General features: G+C 40.7%; 1 protein-coding gene across 2 annotated transcripts; it reads right to left on the bottom strand.

The window, feature by feature from the left end:
- Positions 1-1,721: 1,721 nt before the first annotated feature.
- calcoco1a (calcium binding and coiled-coil domain 1a) lies at positions 1,722-14,484 on the bottom strand. Of its 2 annotated transcripts, none has more exons than XM_030733426.1 (15): positions 14,285-14,484; positions 13,015-13,179; positions 12,814-12,916; positions 9,794-9,996; positions 9,384-9,596; positions 8,998-9,146; positions 8,836-8,905; positions 8,572-8,727; positions 7,913-8,167; positions 7,246-7,371; positions 6,930-7,025; positions 6,130-6,217; positions 5,703-5,950; positions 5,356-5,447; positions 1,722-3,723 (listed from the first exon to the last, which is right to left on the bottom strand). In XM_030733426.1, exons 2-15 carry the CDS (start codon positions 13,144-13,146, stop codon positions 3,696-3,698), a joined length of 1,959 nt encoding a protein of 652 aa, XP_030589286.1. In that variant the 5' UTR covers positions 13,147-13,179; positions 14,285-14,484; the 3' UTR covers positions 1,722-3,695. The 2 variants fall into 2 exon arrangements, with proteins under 2 accessions (XP_030589286.1, XP_030589287.1); XM_030733427.1 differs by having other exon boundaries at positions 8,998-9,143.
- Between the last annotated feature and the right edge of the window lie 729 nt (positions 14,485-15,213).

The raw sequence follows: 15,213 nt of genomic DNA, 5'->3' as shown, positions 1-15,213 counted from the left end.
TTATATGATTGCTTTAATTATCATTAAAGACAGATCAATAACACCAGACTGGAATTAAAATAAGGCCCATACATTATACACTATTTTACAAGGAACAATCAAATTGCCTCATATACTGAACCCTGGAAGGTGTTGCCATGGGAACCCAAGGGAGGGTTTGGGCATGCTTGGGGGAATTTAAAGGAGCCGGGTTAGCTTTCTATATACTCATCCTCACATATTAGTGATGCTTGATTAAGTAATTACTTGAGATGAGAAGGCTTATTCATCTGAAATTAAAGAATGGAAATGTGGCACCTAAAGGTACAACTTCACAATGAATTAAAGTGTAAAAAAAAAAAAAAAAAAAAAAAAAATTCTCCCTTGTAATATTTTTACAGCCAAAGGACATTAATTATTAAAAATAGTAAAGAATCCATAAAAGCAGGCCATGAGTGTGGCATACCAAAGATTATCATTTGAATATTTAAACCCAGACAAAGACCCTGCTGCACATCTGAGCTGCAGCTGCAACTCAGTCAACACAGATGCGAGATGATGGACCAGCAGCGGCTGCAGCTCTTCGGAAAGTGATCTGCAGGATAAAGCTCGGTGAACCCAAAAGTTCCTGGCAGCAGTTAGCGAGGAAGGTGCCGTGCTCAGGGTGTGATAAAGGCCGAGAGTGGTGGTGCATGTGACCCAAGTTTGATGTGATAAAAAAAAACAAAACTGTAGGGTCTTTCTATGTGCACCTAAAGCTATATACAATACAGAGAGGTGTATATGTCATATGCTGGAAGCATGGAGCTGGGTCCAGGGTCATAATGTGAAATACCACATCATTTACTGTGTGCCTCCTGGTTGGGTCAGAACAGAGAAAAAGGACATGTTCGTCATTTGTTACATATGCAGCGAATTCACTGAGGGTTGGGAATCAGTCAAGGAGGGATGGAGAGAGAGAGAGAGAGAGAGAGAGAGAGAGAGAGGTGAGGAGAAGGTGAGAAACGTTTTCATGTGCAAAGACCATAAATTTAACACCTTCCCCAGTACGAGCAGAGAGGCAGACGGGCCATCTTACCGAAAGGGTAATGGAGAAAGTGATGAAGAAACGGGTAAAGGTATCTGTGACAAGAGTGAGAATGGAGGGTGTGCCAGAAGGGAGCCAGAGGAAATAAACAAGGCCAGGTAGAGGTGGGGGCGATTTGGGGATGAGGAGCAAGAAGTGGGAAGGCAGGCGTCGGGGTCATAAAAACTAGGAGATGTGTTCTGGCCTCTGGGTCTTCATATCTTTTACATTTCTAATTAAAAGAGATAAAGAGTGAGGGAGTCATCAATCCCACAGTGATTTCCCAGTTAAGGTTTTAGAGGGGGCTGTAAACTAGGCAGCCCGGCATCATTGATTTTATAATTAGCTATCGTCACCCCAGACTTAAGATGGAGGGAGTGTGGTAGAGGGGCACGAGGAGAGCTTAAAAGACAGAGCGGGAGACTGCTGGTGGAGTGGGGAGGATGAAGATGATGAGGAAGTCAGGCCTGAGGGGGGACTGCAGGAAAGTCAAAGGTGAGAAGAGAGAAAATCCGGAATGACAAGCGTATATGAAACAGGCAATGAGCCAAAAGGGAATATAGGCTATATAGCGGTGTGAAAAGAAATGGCATAGTTAATTACCAGTGAAATGTCATGTGAGGATCAAAATATTGCTATAATCATTGGCCAGAAAAAGACACATTAGACCCAATAATGGATACATAAACCTTTTTATTATGCAGAACCCCACCCAAACCCCATTACATGACTGGTAAGAAAATACACAGTGTACATGTGGGATAACCTTCACACACAAAACTTCAAAACAAACCGTAACCACTGGAGTTTTATTGCGGTGTGAGACAGTGTCCTGATGAGGAGCACTCGTACTGGAGCTCTCAGTGGAACGACAAAAAGATAACTTCCTTGAGACATAAAGTCAAATTACAACTACAAACAAGGACTACTGAGAATACATTTAGTGTGCCATCTTTTGGGAAAGAACACCAGGCCCCTTCCAACCTTCCAACCATCGATATATGTAGTGTAACAAAAGGTAAAGGAGACGTTGAAAAGACATTTACTTCTTTCACTCCTACTTTAATGATCTGGAACATTAGAATTCCTCGCATATATATTGTTCTTTTTTTACACCTTACCTTAACATACTATGTTGGCATCATTCCCTTTCATTAGCACCAATATCTTGCAACATCATAACCTTAAAAGAGTCCATTTGAGTATTTGAAAACATGAAGTAAAAAGAGCAAAACAGATTAAATGTGAGTAAACACAACACACGGGTAATGATTAGGATAATGATGATGAAGGACACAAATGGCATATTGGTGAGTATCCATATATCAACTTTTCATCTAAAAACTCTAGTAAAAATAGGGTGCAAATACAGCAGATAAAATCAAGCATCAAGGTATCTAGTAAATTCTCTTAGCCAAGCATGGAAAATTGCACAAACTGTGAAAACTGTACACCTGTTTCAAACTAAACCTGAATATAGTTTAATTGCAGCATAACTCAAATTAATTATAAATAGAAAATCATGAAAAATGCATATAGTATTGATTAAAACGTAGGCAGCATTTTCTTTATTAGGCAGTATATTATCATAGGGCTGGGGGAGAGTATCAACACCATGATTCTGATGTCAGGATCTATAAAGATGATTCTGCTTCATTATTTTAGGCACAAATTTAGAATTGCATCACTATGACTTCTGTGCAATCTAGCTGTAATAAATAAAATAATAGATGCTAAATATCCAAAATGAACCGCTAGTGAATTTCAATAAACTCAGGTTCATTAACAAATAAAAACTGCAGCTTTGCAGCGAAAAGCTAATGAACGTTAATTTTATAATCGCGATTATGTGAAGTTACTCAAGGACAAGGTTGCATGTTGCGCCTATCTAAATAGACCTGAAGCACAATCTGTTGAATAAGCTTTCTATTTCAAAAGCTCGTCCTAAGCGTCTGCATCCCTAAATCACCTTAACTGCATCTGCAAGACAACAATCACCTGCTAATGCATACAAGAAAGTGCAAATCAAATCTTAGTTCTGAGTAAATGGAGGAGAAATATGATGTCATAGACCTACATTACTGCAATATAATTTAGCATGATGCTGTATCATTACTTTATGCTGCCATGAAAAGTGTTCGAAGCTGCTGTGGAGAATTTAATGCTGGAAGAGAGTTTTGCTATGATTTCCAGTGGAGCTGGGCCTGCACAAAACATCATAATTACAGTGCCTGTCATGACTCCTAATCACAAATGCCATAAAAACGACATAACATCCATCGTAAAGCTCTCGACATAGCAATGATTCACCAGAAATCATTCTGCTACAGCCTGCAAACCCTCAAATGCCAGAGCCCATGCCTAAAAGCCTGCCGCTTCAAACTGTGCCCCAGTCTTATATCAGACATAAACATTGTGTTGACTTGCCACTGCGGGCACAACAGTCAGAGTAAAAACACAGCAATCTAGAAGAAAAAACAAAAAACAAAAAAAAAAAAACAAGGTTTATGGCAGATATAACGTAATTGCATATTAAAATGTTGTCTGTGTATAGAGTGTCAGCTGTATTTGTGCTTGATACAGGAAATAATGCAGAAACAAGGTCCCTCTTTCCCTTTTTGATCACTTGCTGTGGCTAGATATCCACTGGTTACCAAAGCGAGGTGTCAGCTGGACCACTGGAGGAAGAAACAAAGGAGAGGGAGATAAAGAGAGAGTGTGTGTTAAAAACCGAAAGAAACACACATTCTGGTTGAAAGAGCAGCTTAGATGGAAGGAGTGGGTGAGTGGGAGAGCGAGAGCCTTAATGATGCTGAAAATTGGCCCGTGACTGCGGTACACCCCTCAGGTAAATCATTGCTACAGCTTGCTGTCAACTTGTCTGTCCCCTTGTCCTCCCATCTCGCCCCTCCCATGCCCCAAATGTGTCTCAAACAGCCTCCCTCGCTTCACCCTGACTCAACTTCTTTTACGGCCACGTATTCAAAACTTCCATCTTCTAGTCATATTCACTGCGTCGCCATAAATAACTGGTTGCACATGTCTGTTGGCATTAGAAACCTTTGAGTTCACTGCGTACGCATGAAACTATGAAACCATTTGTGCGTGAGGCCAGCAAAGGAAAGTAACAGTACATTTACTCGGGTACCGTGCTCAGGTGCACTTTTAAAGTACAGGCGCGTTTATTCATTCCCCAGTTTTGAGGTACTTTTCTACAATTCAGGGAGAAATACGATACTTTTTACCCCCACTGCATTTTTATAGTGCCTTTGTTCTCTAATTACTTTGCAGACTAAGACTGTACACACAAATCAAGTCGTGAGCTCATAAAATATAGATACGATGCTGGAGTTTAAAACCAGCCAGCATGACGGGGTGATATCTGGTGGCTTGTTTTGCCTCAGAGAAATTTTCACTTCCATATGCAGTCAGTAATGCAAATCTTTTTTGAGCCTTAAATCTTTACCTGCGCTCAATTTGTTGCAACTGTCTCACATGTTTAGCAATCCCTCACTCTTTATTGAGGAGAATATCCTTCAATGTATTTTGAGTGCCGACGAGAAGTTATTTCTGACTTTTAGAGGCTATAACACTAGCAGTTTATGAAACTGTTATATCATCTGCGACATTAAATACTTCCTTGTAATAGTAAAAGGAAGCGGTTAAAGAACAAATATACTCAAGTAAAATTCTTTTGTTCAAAACTATCCTGTACTATACTGGAGTACTTGTAAGTACTTGTTCTGCAGAAACATGGCTCCTATCACTGCTATATTATTAGATATGACGTTAGTAAATTGTTGCTACTAATGCATTAATCTGCATATAGCATGTTACACATCAACATGGAGATATTTTTTGTGAATGAAGGTATTTTCATCCAGTGATTCCTAACCTAAGGGCTAGATCTGCCTAAACATGGATCTGAGGTGCTGTGGGATTGTTAATGGACTACAAATAAAAATACTATTTTGTATTCATGCTTTAGCCTTTTTCCGAGTCTTTGTTTTGTTGCATATTGGAAACAGTCAACCACCGATGACTCTTTAACAATGCACTGTATTCTCTGATAGTCCTATCCTATCTAAATTTCTATCACTGATGAAAGTCAAAGGGCTGATTTTTGTTTTTAGCATTTTAACCCAAATTTCTGTAAATACCTACAGTGCATACTTTAATATTGGTAAAAAAAAAACAAAAAAAAAACTGAGTATTATTCCACTGATACTTTACAGTAATGGGTATAAGCAGTAAATAAACAGGTAGCATTATATGTATAAACATAACATGTTTGTAGTGGAAAGCTGTACCTGAGAAAAGTATCCATGGGCTCAGGCAACAAAAGAGCCGTTTCCTCTCCAGAGCTGTTCCTTCTACACTCATGTGGATCAGAGTCCTCCTCCTTAATACCAGAGAGTATAACATACACACACATAAACACACACACACTCGAGGACACTTAACACATATCTGTCCAGCAGCTATTACCGTCCAATAACTTGCACACTAGCAACCTAATTGCTACTGGGAGATAATGTCTATATCAAACGACCCACTGCCCGTGTTTAACTGGTGCGCATGGCTATCAGCATGAAGACATAGCTCATTTTCAGTATCGCATATAATTATTGTGAATGGCTCAGCTAGCATGTCTCACCGAATCAGAGCTGTGGGCCAGAGTGTCAGCGCTGGCCTGGTGTGGAAGAGAGAGTGGTGCTGGCTGGTTGATGACCACTTCCCTCCTGCTCATCTCCCTGGGGGAGAGAGGAGGGGTGGCAAGGAGCAGGGAGTCAGGTTGTCCCTGCTCACATAGGCTGTAGTGGGCCAGGGGCCTTGGTGGATGGAGGATCTGCAAAGCCTCTGGGTTCTCATCCTCGGAGTCAGATAACACACTGTCAGGACGGCCTGCCAGATAGAAACATTGGCTAAGAAATAGCGGTCACTTTTCCTCAGAGCACTGCTCTTGTTGTCCACAATACGGGCCAATCTGAACAATATTTAGTGTTGCTCTTGAATGATAGTTAACACTTTTATTGTTCACATCTTGCGGGGCATACAGTAGATTGATGTGTGGCTCAATTCACCTGTAGAGGCAATTGGGGAAGCACTCCACTTGGCGCTAGCCACTGTTCCCATCTTCTGCTCCAGCTGACAGATGTATTCGATCAACTCCTGTGGTGAAAAACACAGCCATCACCCTTATAACCCTTAAAACGTCTGACCTCCTCAACCCAGTACTACATAAAGTAGTTACATTGTTAAAACACAACCACAGCATTTCCTATTATATAAATATTATCACAGTACAATGAACATTTAAACACATTGTTTGTTGTGCTTCCATGTGGCCCAGGTTATAGTTAGGCAGGACAGTCATTTTAAAAACACTGAATATTTACTTGTGGCTTTAGATTGAAAATGTGATGGTAATTAGCCAACAAAAACTCGGCAGGCACTTTAATAGCAACAGCACTGACTGCCCTGAAATCCACCGATTTATATTGCACTGTAAACAAATTATATTGCACAATAACAAGAGGACAACTACAGGGAGATGAATCCCAACACCAGAGGCATTCACAATAACAATATTTCTGTTGTTATATCAGTAAAGATATGCATTTATTATTAATAAGATTTTTAGAAAAAAATTGCAGGGGTGTACCCAGTCTTCATAGTCATGCACTAACCTTGTTTTAAATTTAAAAACTAAGCCCCGAGACCTTAGCAACTGATAATGGCACAAAGTCATTAACTGTGACACTACACATGCACAGTGTTGAATGAAAACACTGCCCAACCAGACTTTATTCTTCTCCCTTTTGTAACAGGTTTCTGTCAGTACTGACTCAATGCATCCACTGTAGCAGACAATGTTTCTAACCTGTTTCTCTGCAAGCAGCTGCTCCTTCTCTTTTTGGGCAACCCTCAGGCTGGCCTTCAGCTCCTGAAGCTCCCTACGGGTTTCACTCAGCTGAACCTACAAGCCAGATATCACAAAACAGCAGGGGACGGTATATTAGAACCACTTCAAAGACACCCTGATTTCTGTGTGATGTGCAAGGAGTCAGTAAGGTATTTTTTGACATCTAAATGATGTTCCTACTGAGTTTGAGTGTATGTTTGCCAATTTAGAAAAAAATCATCTGGTACACAGACATAGAGTGCGTAGAAAATGTATATAATGTATCTTCTCTCACCCGATTACAATCTTTTTCTCTTCCAAGCTCAACTTCCAGCTTCACTCTCTCCATCCTTTCCTCTTGCAGCCTCTCCTCCATCACCTGCATCTCTTGGCTGAGTTTCTCCAAACGCTCATGGTCTTTCTATCAGGGTGACACACAGACACTACTATGTACTTACTTACTTCATGTATAACATAACTGCCTCTGCCACTGAGATCTCTGGAGTATGAGTAAAATATTGACTTGCTTTCATAGCTGGAATGTCTAATAATATATGCTGTATGAACCAAAGTACTGGATACAGGAGCTGCTCGGCCATGGAAACCCATGCCACAAAGCTCCTGGTACACGGTTTTTGTGCTGATGTTAATGCCAGAGGAGGTTTGGAGCTCTGCAGTCTGTTTTAAAAATCTGTCTTCTTCTTAACATCCAACACTACATATACGACACATTACAAATATACACGTACCAAATTCAAAACTGAGCAGTTTTCCTTCTTTCATTATGTTGCATAGAACTGTTATTCCTTTAGCCGTCCAGTCCTTAAACGTGGTAGGAGCATTTCATTTAGACAGCAACATATTGCAAAATATATTCAAAACTTTAACTCTGCCGTAGGCCAAATACTTTATGTTAAAGCTTCTAAATTCTCCAGATTCTATGCTCTACAACAATGCAGCACCTCAGCTGAGCGTTGCATATTCTGCCTCTCATGGGCCCAGTGGGCTCTTCCTTCTCTCAGGGCCAGACTGGAATCTGCGAGCTGGAGGGTGAGTTGGGCAGCCTGAAGACGAGCCTGATGCAGTTCAGCCTGCCCCTGATCCCTTTGGCCAACCATAGAGCTTAGATCACTCTTCAAGCCCTCAGCAGCACGCTCGCTCATGTGCAGTCGCTCACGTAGGCTATGCATTTCTTTCAGTGATGCCTCGTTTTCAGTCTGTCCACAAAGGAGCAAGAAAGCATGTGCTGGTTACTTGTGTCATGCTGTAGGTGGTTTTCTGTATAATGCTAGTCCTAAAAATAACTAAGAGTGAATCTGAAATGTTAAAGTCACAATCTAACGTCACTGTAGCAAGATCAAGATAAAAAGTAAAACTACACTAGGGAGCAAATTTATTATAAAATGAGAACCACATCCCAAATAAAGTAATTTAGATCACTTCTCCCCCAAAATAAATTCTGGTTTTAGGTGCGACCCATTTAAAAAGTGTCAAGTTGAAAACATACTGTATTTTTACATACAAAAAGTTTCCTTAGCGCGAGGAACCTAGTCCAGTTTCAGCTGCTAAACCATACATTAATTCACGACAGTCCTTTGATTTCCAAAAAAAAATGCCTGACCTCTTTCCTGTGGGCGGTGGTGAGTTTCTGGGTGAGGGTGGTGACAGTGTTTTGAAGCTGCAGGACACTGGTGTCTCTCTGAGCGAGGGAGTTCCTCAGGCCCTGGAACTCCTTCGACAGACTTTTAAGCTCACTCTCTGTTTGTTCCAACTTGTTCTGAGAGAAAGAAAAAAAAAATGGCCAAGATGGTTAAAGTGAAACTGAGATGTAGAAAAAACAAAACAGTGTTTCAGTACATTACACAGTATGTTTTGAACTGTACACCTGCAGGCTCCTCCTTTCACTGTCCTCTTCTTTTCTCAGAACTGCTGCCCTCCTGGCTCTGTCCTTAATCCTGCACATACAGATTTGGTTATAGACAATCAAAACTATTCACGAGACCTATATAAAACTAAAAGAAGGACAAATGAGAAAACCATGTCAAACCTCTCCAACTCAGTCTCTTTTTCCACAGCTCTCTGTGCCAGGGTTTTGATGTCGTCCTCTAGCTCTCGGATTCGCACTTCACTTGCCTCCTTCGCATCCATTAAAGCAGCTTTCTCCTGGGCTAGTGATGCTCTTAATTTCTTTTCCTCCTAACAGACCAGAGGCATGTTTAATTTTTATGCTATGTTAATATAATAACTCAAGACAACTTATTGAATTTCTCTTACTTTATTGTTTTTTACACTTATCATGGAGGGATATTGTTTAAGCAGAAACTTTTTATCTGAGAACGAGGGCACTGGTACAGCGGAAACCAGGGAAATAGTAGCAGGCTGATTCTAATCAAATGAACTGACCCAATCGTTTGCATGAGCTTCATACATCACCTTCTGCTTTTTCTCCAGCTCCTCAATCTTCTCTAGTCTCTGGTTTAGCTCTTCCTGCAGCCTGGCGATATCTCTTTCCAGCTCTTTGCGTCGTCTGTCCCAGGCCTCTCTCGCCCTCTTGTACTCCTCCTTCTCTTTCTCTCTTTGCTTATTAACCACCTCCTGCACCTGCAACAGCTCAGCACGCTCTCGCAGACATTCCTGCAGTCGATTCTAACAGGAGAGAAACCGGAGGAAGCAAGCGGCATGATCGTGTGCTCGTCTTTGTGTGGCAGCAGTAAACAACAGTATTGATTTTTTTTCTTCCAGCAGATGTGTTTTATAAGCACTCATTAATTTAGCTCAACTGAAAACGTACTCTCCTATCCAGTATCTTATTCAGTGATTTATTCTGTACATGTTATGCTCACCTGCAGCAGTTCAGCTCTGGGTACTACCAGCAGCATATCTGTGCCTGCCTCCTCTCCATGGGGGTCTTCCTCAAGGGTCACCAGATCCTCAAGTGGCTTTGGTGCGCAAAAAGTGAATTTGGAGCTGCGAGAGCACACCTCCCCTTTAGCATCAATATACACAAACTCATACTCTTTGGAGCTGGGCTTGGGTAGATAGGAGGCTAAAATGGTGATTAAAAAAACAAAAACAAAGGTTATATTACAATTTGCAGAAAAGAATAATTGTGTTTCAAAGTAGCTCTGTTTTAATTTAGACCCTGCTCTCCATTATACTCCTTTGTTGGTTAGTTGGACTTTAGGCAGCCTAAATTACCTACCTCTAAATTTTTAATAGCTAATCATTATATATGCAAATGTTCTGGTACATATAAACTATGAGCCTAACATGTTTATTTGTATTACATTGTTACATTAGATGAAGAATCCATTTCATAAATCTGTTTCACAACAAACATTTGACTTGTGAAAGTAGGGAAAGTGTATGAATGCTGGCTGTATTCCACTTAGGGGAGGCCCCACTTTTTGCTGTTTTACAGCCATGAAATAGGAAACTTAATGGAACTAAGAAAACATTACTTTGACCTGCTCCTCCCCTACTGCGACAAGTCAAAATACACAGATGGGTGACAAATTCAAGTAAAAAACAAAAAAAAACAAACCAAAAAATATAGGAGTCAATATCCTTTAATTTGTCACTTGTCTGTATTTACAGCAGACAAAAATGGCTTAGCTTTGCAAACTTGGATTAAGCCCTGTGCTAGACTAAAACATTTAGCAAATAGACGCCTCTCTCTCTCTTTTCTCCTTTTTTCATGGAAACTGGCTGATTAGCTTCAATTCAGTAACTCTGATTTACAAACAATGTTGCAATACAACCTCTGGCCACTCGCAGCACTGCAGTCATTCACCATAGGTGAGCGACAAAACAATGACGTTTCGTATTTTACTTGGGCCCCAGTTACAACATACAGGACTTAGAGATAAGCTAGGGTTTGTTACTGTAAACGTCCACTTGTCCTTGAGTGAATTTTTGTTTTTATTATTTTAAAACAACCGCACAGCCCCTGAAATAGCAGCGCGTCTCTGGCTAGCTGAGCTAGCAAAAGCCTTAACCGGTGCTGTTGACTCTCAGGACAGGTTGGTGCTTGTTTCCACCTAAAACTTGCAGTTTCTGCGAGTTACGGTTCTTTGCGGCAGTATTATGTCTGTTGTATATATTCAATGTAACACTGACTAGAGCAGAAGCGGCTAAACAACTTTGTATGTTGTACATGTCCTGTAGTGTCCATAAGCAGCCACCTCTAGCAAACTAAACTTGGGTTTAACATGACACAATAAAATAGCTGTGCAGTCGCCATCACTGTTTATATATCTGATGAGACCACAGAAATTAATATCAATATATATGCTGTTAATGACGCTGTCCATGCTTTCAGTTGTCGTTGGCAAAAAGTGATTTCCTGGCATTTTAAACTGAGGCAAATAACTTATTGGTCTGTAATCTGTCAAACATCTCTCATGAATGATATCCAGTCATTTTGAGCCAGAAAGCACATTCCTGTCACCCGGTAGAAGCTTCGATCAGTTTTTGGCAAAGTGACTTTTATAAGGCCTTTATTTATCCACGTAAAAAGTCTAATTGACATTAAAATGCCTTTTTCAAGAGAGATTTGGCCAAGAGGGTGGCATAAATTGCAACAAATATACCACACCAGTTCTATAAAGATATTTTAAGTGGCCAAGTGGACTGGACTGATTATAATGTAGAACACAGAGTGGGTACAATAATGCAGCGTTATAAAGATACTTGCAAAACCGGTCGTTTCTTCATTTTATATACGACCCTTTCATAAATCCTGTTGACTGCAGCCTGTTTACCAACATAAGCAAAGATATTAGACATAAAAACACATAGAAACATCAGCAGTCACTTTTTGGCAGGACGCCATCGCTCACAAAGTTGAAAGTTTACTAGTTTTGAGAGCAAAATAACTGCTTTTTAGACTCATTGTGGCACTTGCATGGCATTAAAACTTGCTTTCAGTATCTCCAAACTCCTGATACTGTTTCCCTTTTATGCACCCTTATCCAAGCATACTGGAAGTGATGATGATACACATCCTGCCTCCCACTCTAACCACAAAGCAGCCAGCCATAGTCTGTGACTCCTTCCACCCTATAAAGTAAGCTGATCTAATATCATTATCTCACACAGACCATAGCTTCATGTTTGGAGTGATTTACTTTGAAACTGTTTCACAATACATCTACAGTAAAGGGCCAAGATAGAAAACAGACAGAGGGAATGACATACGGTAAAGTTTATGAGCTGTAACTCAACTTAGAGCACCAGCTAAGGTCACAGGAGAGGCAACCTTCTTTTTAAATCACTGCATTGCTGGTGATAAGGAACCATCAGTAGTTTCTTTAGTTTCCTTTCTCTGCACTGAAGAATGACATTGACAGTATGTTTAAGTTAGTGATAAATCACTTTACCAGGGGTCAATGCCACACCTGCTGCACACGTGCCCCTCACCCTCAATCAGGCTTATCAGCTGCCCTGACACACAGGACAAAGTGAACACTGTATTCTCCAGTGAGCAGCAGCAGTCAGCAGAGCAGCCTTTGGGCCATTGTCTTTGTCATCCTCATTTCTCAACCTCCTGCTTACTAAAGAAATGAATTCAAACCATGACAGAGACTGTCTCTGTTTAGAGAACAAGCCAAGTTGGATATTTGTCTTGTGCATGGGATGTTTTTCCTGTTATCTATTGAAGAATTTTTTGAAGATAGAAATAAACATTTTCTTCCACTCAGTACATGAATCGCTAGCCTTGTGTAAACAACAGAGCAATTCATTTTACAGAGGCATCAATCTCCTGCTGAAGGTTTTATGTGCTGATCTAGACACTGCACTAGTAGAGGATGCTGTGTGACTATGGGAAATAAATACTGTTAGAAAACAAGCATGTGAATACCCTGGAACTGAACACAGCAATTGACATTTGTGCCCTCTTGGTAGTCAGCTGGGGCAAGGGCCCATACAAAGGTGTGGTAGTCCTTTACAGATGTCCATCCCACCTGAAGAAGAAAATGTGTGGACAGTGTTAACTTGCAGTTGGACACGTATATTCTTTATTTACTTGATTTTTTTGAGAAATTTGTCAGGAAAACAATACCTTGAAGAGCCCGATCCAATCATTACTGGCCCAGATGTGCTGTGAGCTCAGTGTGTAGTGGCAATCGACTCTGCTCTCAGGAAAGTAACTGCAGCCGACATTTCTAAACTCCACCCGCCAAGCCTTGTCCATGGCAACACAAAACAAAGCCAGGCTGTTTTGCACCTACAAGAAAGAAAAGAAAAAAAAAAAAACCCAAACAAACATAATCAACCTTAAAACCAACATGCACTGTTAAATGAGATATTTGTGATATATATGTAAGAGGTGTCCACTGCTGAACAAACAAGAGGCCCCTAGTATGTGAATATATATATATTTTTTTTTAGTGTAATAAGATATCCTGAGTGCACACTTAAGGAAACAGCGCCACAGTGCACACTAAACCACAGTGACAGTTTGGGCTTAAAGCAACACCGCACGTTACACGTTTGTCAGCAGGGCTATTTCAGTCATCTTCAGAATCATCTGCTATTATGCAGCATCACGTGTAGGCATCCAGTACCAGGTGTCAGCATGTATGGACTCAGATTCTACTAGTGGTTCCTTGCCATGAATTTGTGGGATCCCTGCAGTTAACTACCTTGCTTGCCTACAAAAAGCACGATTTATTTATGTAGCATTATGTGTGGTGTAATAACTAAAGTATAGGCAACAATTATGATAAAGGTAACCTGTCATGGTTACACAAACAAGCAGAAAGACATGTAAAGGACACGTTGATAGAGCAGTAGAGACAAGTATGACGAGATTTTAAAGGGGAGCAAAACAAAACAAGTAGTCTGTAAACCCAATCAGGATTTACAGTGAGCATGTTATAAGCGTGGATTAACTTTGACTCCTCTAACTTGACATGTATCCCCTGTAATACAGTCAATAATTAAAGACCACAAGTTTTCTATTTTTGTAAAACATGCCAAATTTATAAAAGGAAGGTCAGTTTCTCGTGTAAATATTGCAAAACAAAAATTCAGATAGCGTCTAAAACAATGCACCAGTGATCAAAATAGCTTTCCGGAGGACTCGTTTTACACAGCACGAGGCTTAAGGCCCAGCTGTAACACATGTCAAGAAAACTGTGTGTCATGCCCGTCGATGAAGGTTTAAGACAAACGCACAATCACAGCTACTACGGACAGACCTGAAGCCGTGCACGTTATTTATCACTGTTAAGGTGATAGGAATGCAAATCAGGAAAGACAATGCAAGGCTTTGTTCACTACCAAAAGACATCTGCGCACATTATCTCGAAGCGTCTCTGATGTCTTACCTTTACGGTCCTCAGCCCTCTGCAAACGGTCTAAACGAGCCCTCTCTGTGCGAGGTACCGGACTGACAGTCCGCAAGAAACCCACAAAAACCACGGCCGAGACAGTCTCGCTTTCCTCACGGAGCTCGGCTGCTTCAATAACGCCAAACAATAACAACAAAAAAAACCCCCAAAGCAAAACACAAGCACGACAGCTTCTATTTCACCGCGGAATTATGGGAGCTGTTGTTCACTATGTGGCTGAAAGTACGCTGAGATACCCCTCTTTAAACTACAACCCCCATGCTCACAGTAGAATAACGGAGATCCGCTGAATGTAACATGACGCGTGTCATCGGTCGCCGTTGTTTTTCGCATCGGACATCTGCCAAAGCGTGGCTGTCAGGCTGATGCGCCAATGGAAAGAGTATGTGTTATTTGCGATGAGGAAGGCAGCCAGTAGCGGACTTAATAATAAAAACAGATGTTTTCATTTGCTGCGATTGTTTGATCTCATAAATAATCGCTGTATTGCTCTATAAACAAATTTTCGCATTATATCCCATGCAGCTGGTAGACTTTGCGCTACGATGGCTGTTTATTCTGATGGTAAAATATTACAGGTTTTAGAGTTTTGTCTGTTTGTTTTAGTTTAAATCAATGTCCTACTGGAATTTTATTTTTCCAGTTAATGTATTTTCTGTATAACTTTACTCAGGAAAAAAAGGAACCAGAGCAGATCTTTTGACGTCAGTCCATGTTCCAGATTTGATGGGGAATTCGGACTTTAGCCAAAAAGATTTTCCAATTAATCCAGTAATCTTGCTTTTTGGAAGCACCCCAATTTGGCAGGTCATTTTAAAGATAAGCCTCACATCTCACAACGCCTTGTAACGGGAGGACAAATTGACGCATGACGAGGTTACAGTGCTGGCAGCAGATGGCAGTAT

This window comes from Archocentrus centrarchus, chromosome 7 (genome assembly GCF_007364275.1).
Source record: "Archocentrus centrarchus isolate MPI-CPG fArcCen1 chromosome 7, fArcCen1, whole genome shotgun sequence".
NCBI lineage: Eukaryota > Metazoa > Chordata > Actinopteri > Cichliformes > Cichlidae > Archocentrus > Archocentrus centrarchus.
This window is presented reverse-complemented; position numbering and strand designations above follow the sequence as displayed.

Excerpts from the sequence above, each read along its gene's own strand:
- calcoco1a (XM_030733426.1), bottom strand. The coding sequence starts at position 13,146 with ATGGACAAGGCTTGGCGGGTGGAGTTTAGAAATGTCGGCTGCAGTTAC. Across the intron at positions 9,997-12,813 it reads TTGCTGTGTTCAGTTCCAGG|CCTCCTATCTACCCAAGCCC; the intron begins GTATTCACATGC and ends TCACCATTTTAG. Across the intron at positions 7,372-7,912 it reads ATATGCAACGCTCAGCTGAG|AAAGACCATGAGCGTTTGGA; the intron begins GTGCTGCATTGT and ends TCACCCTGATAG.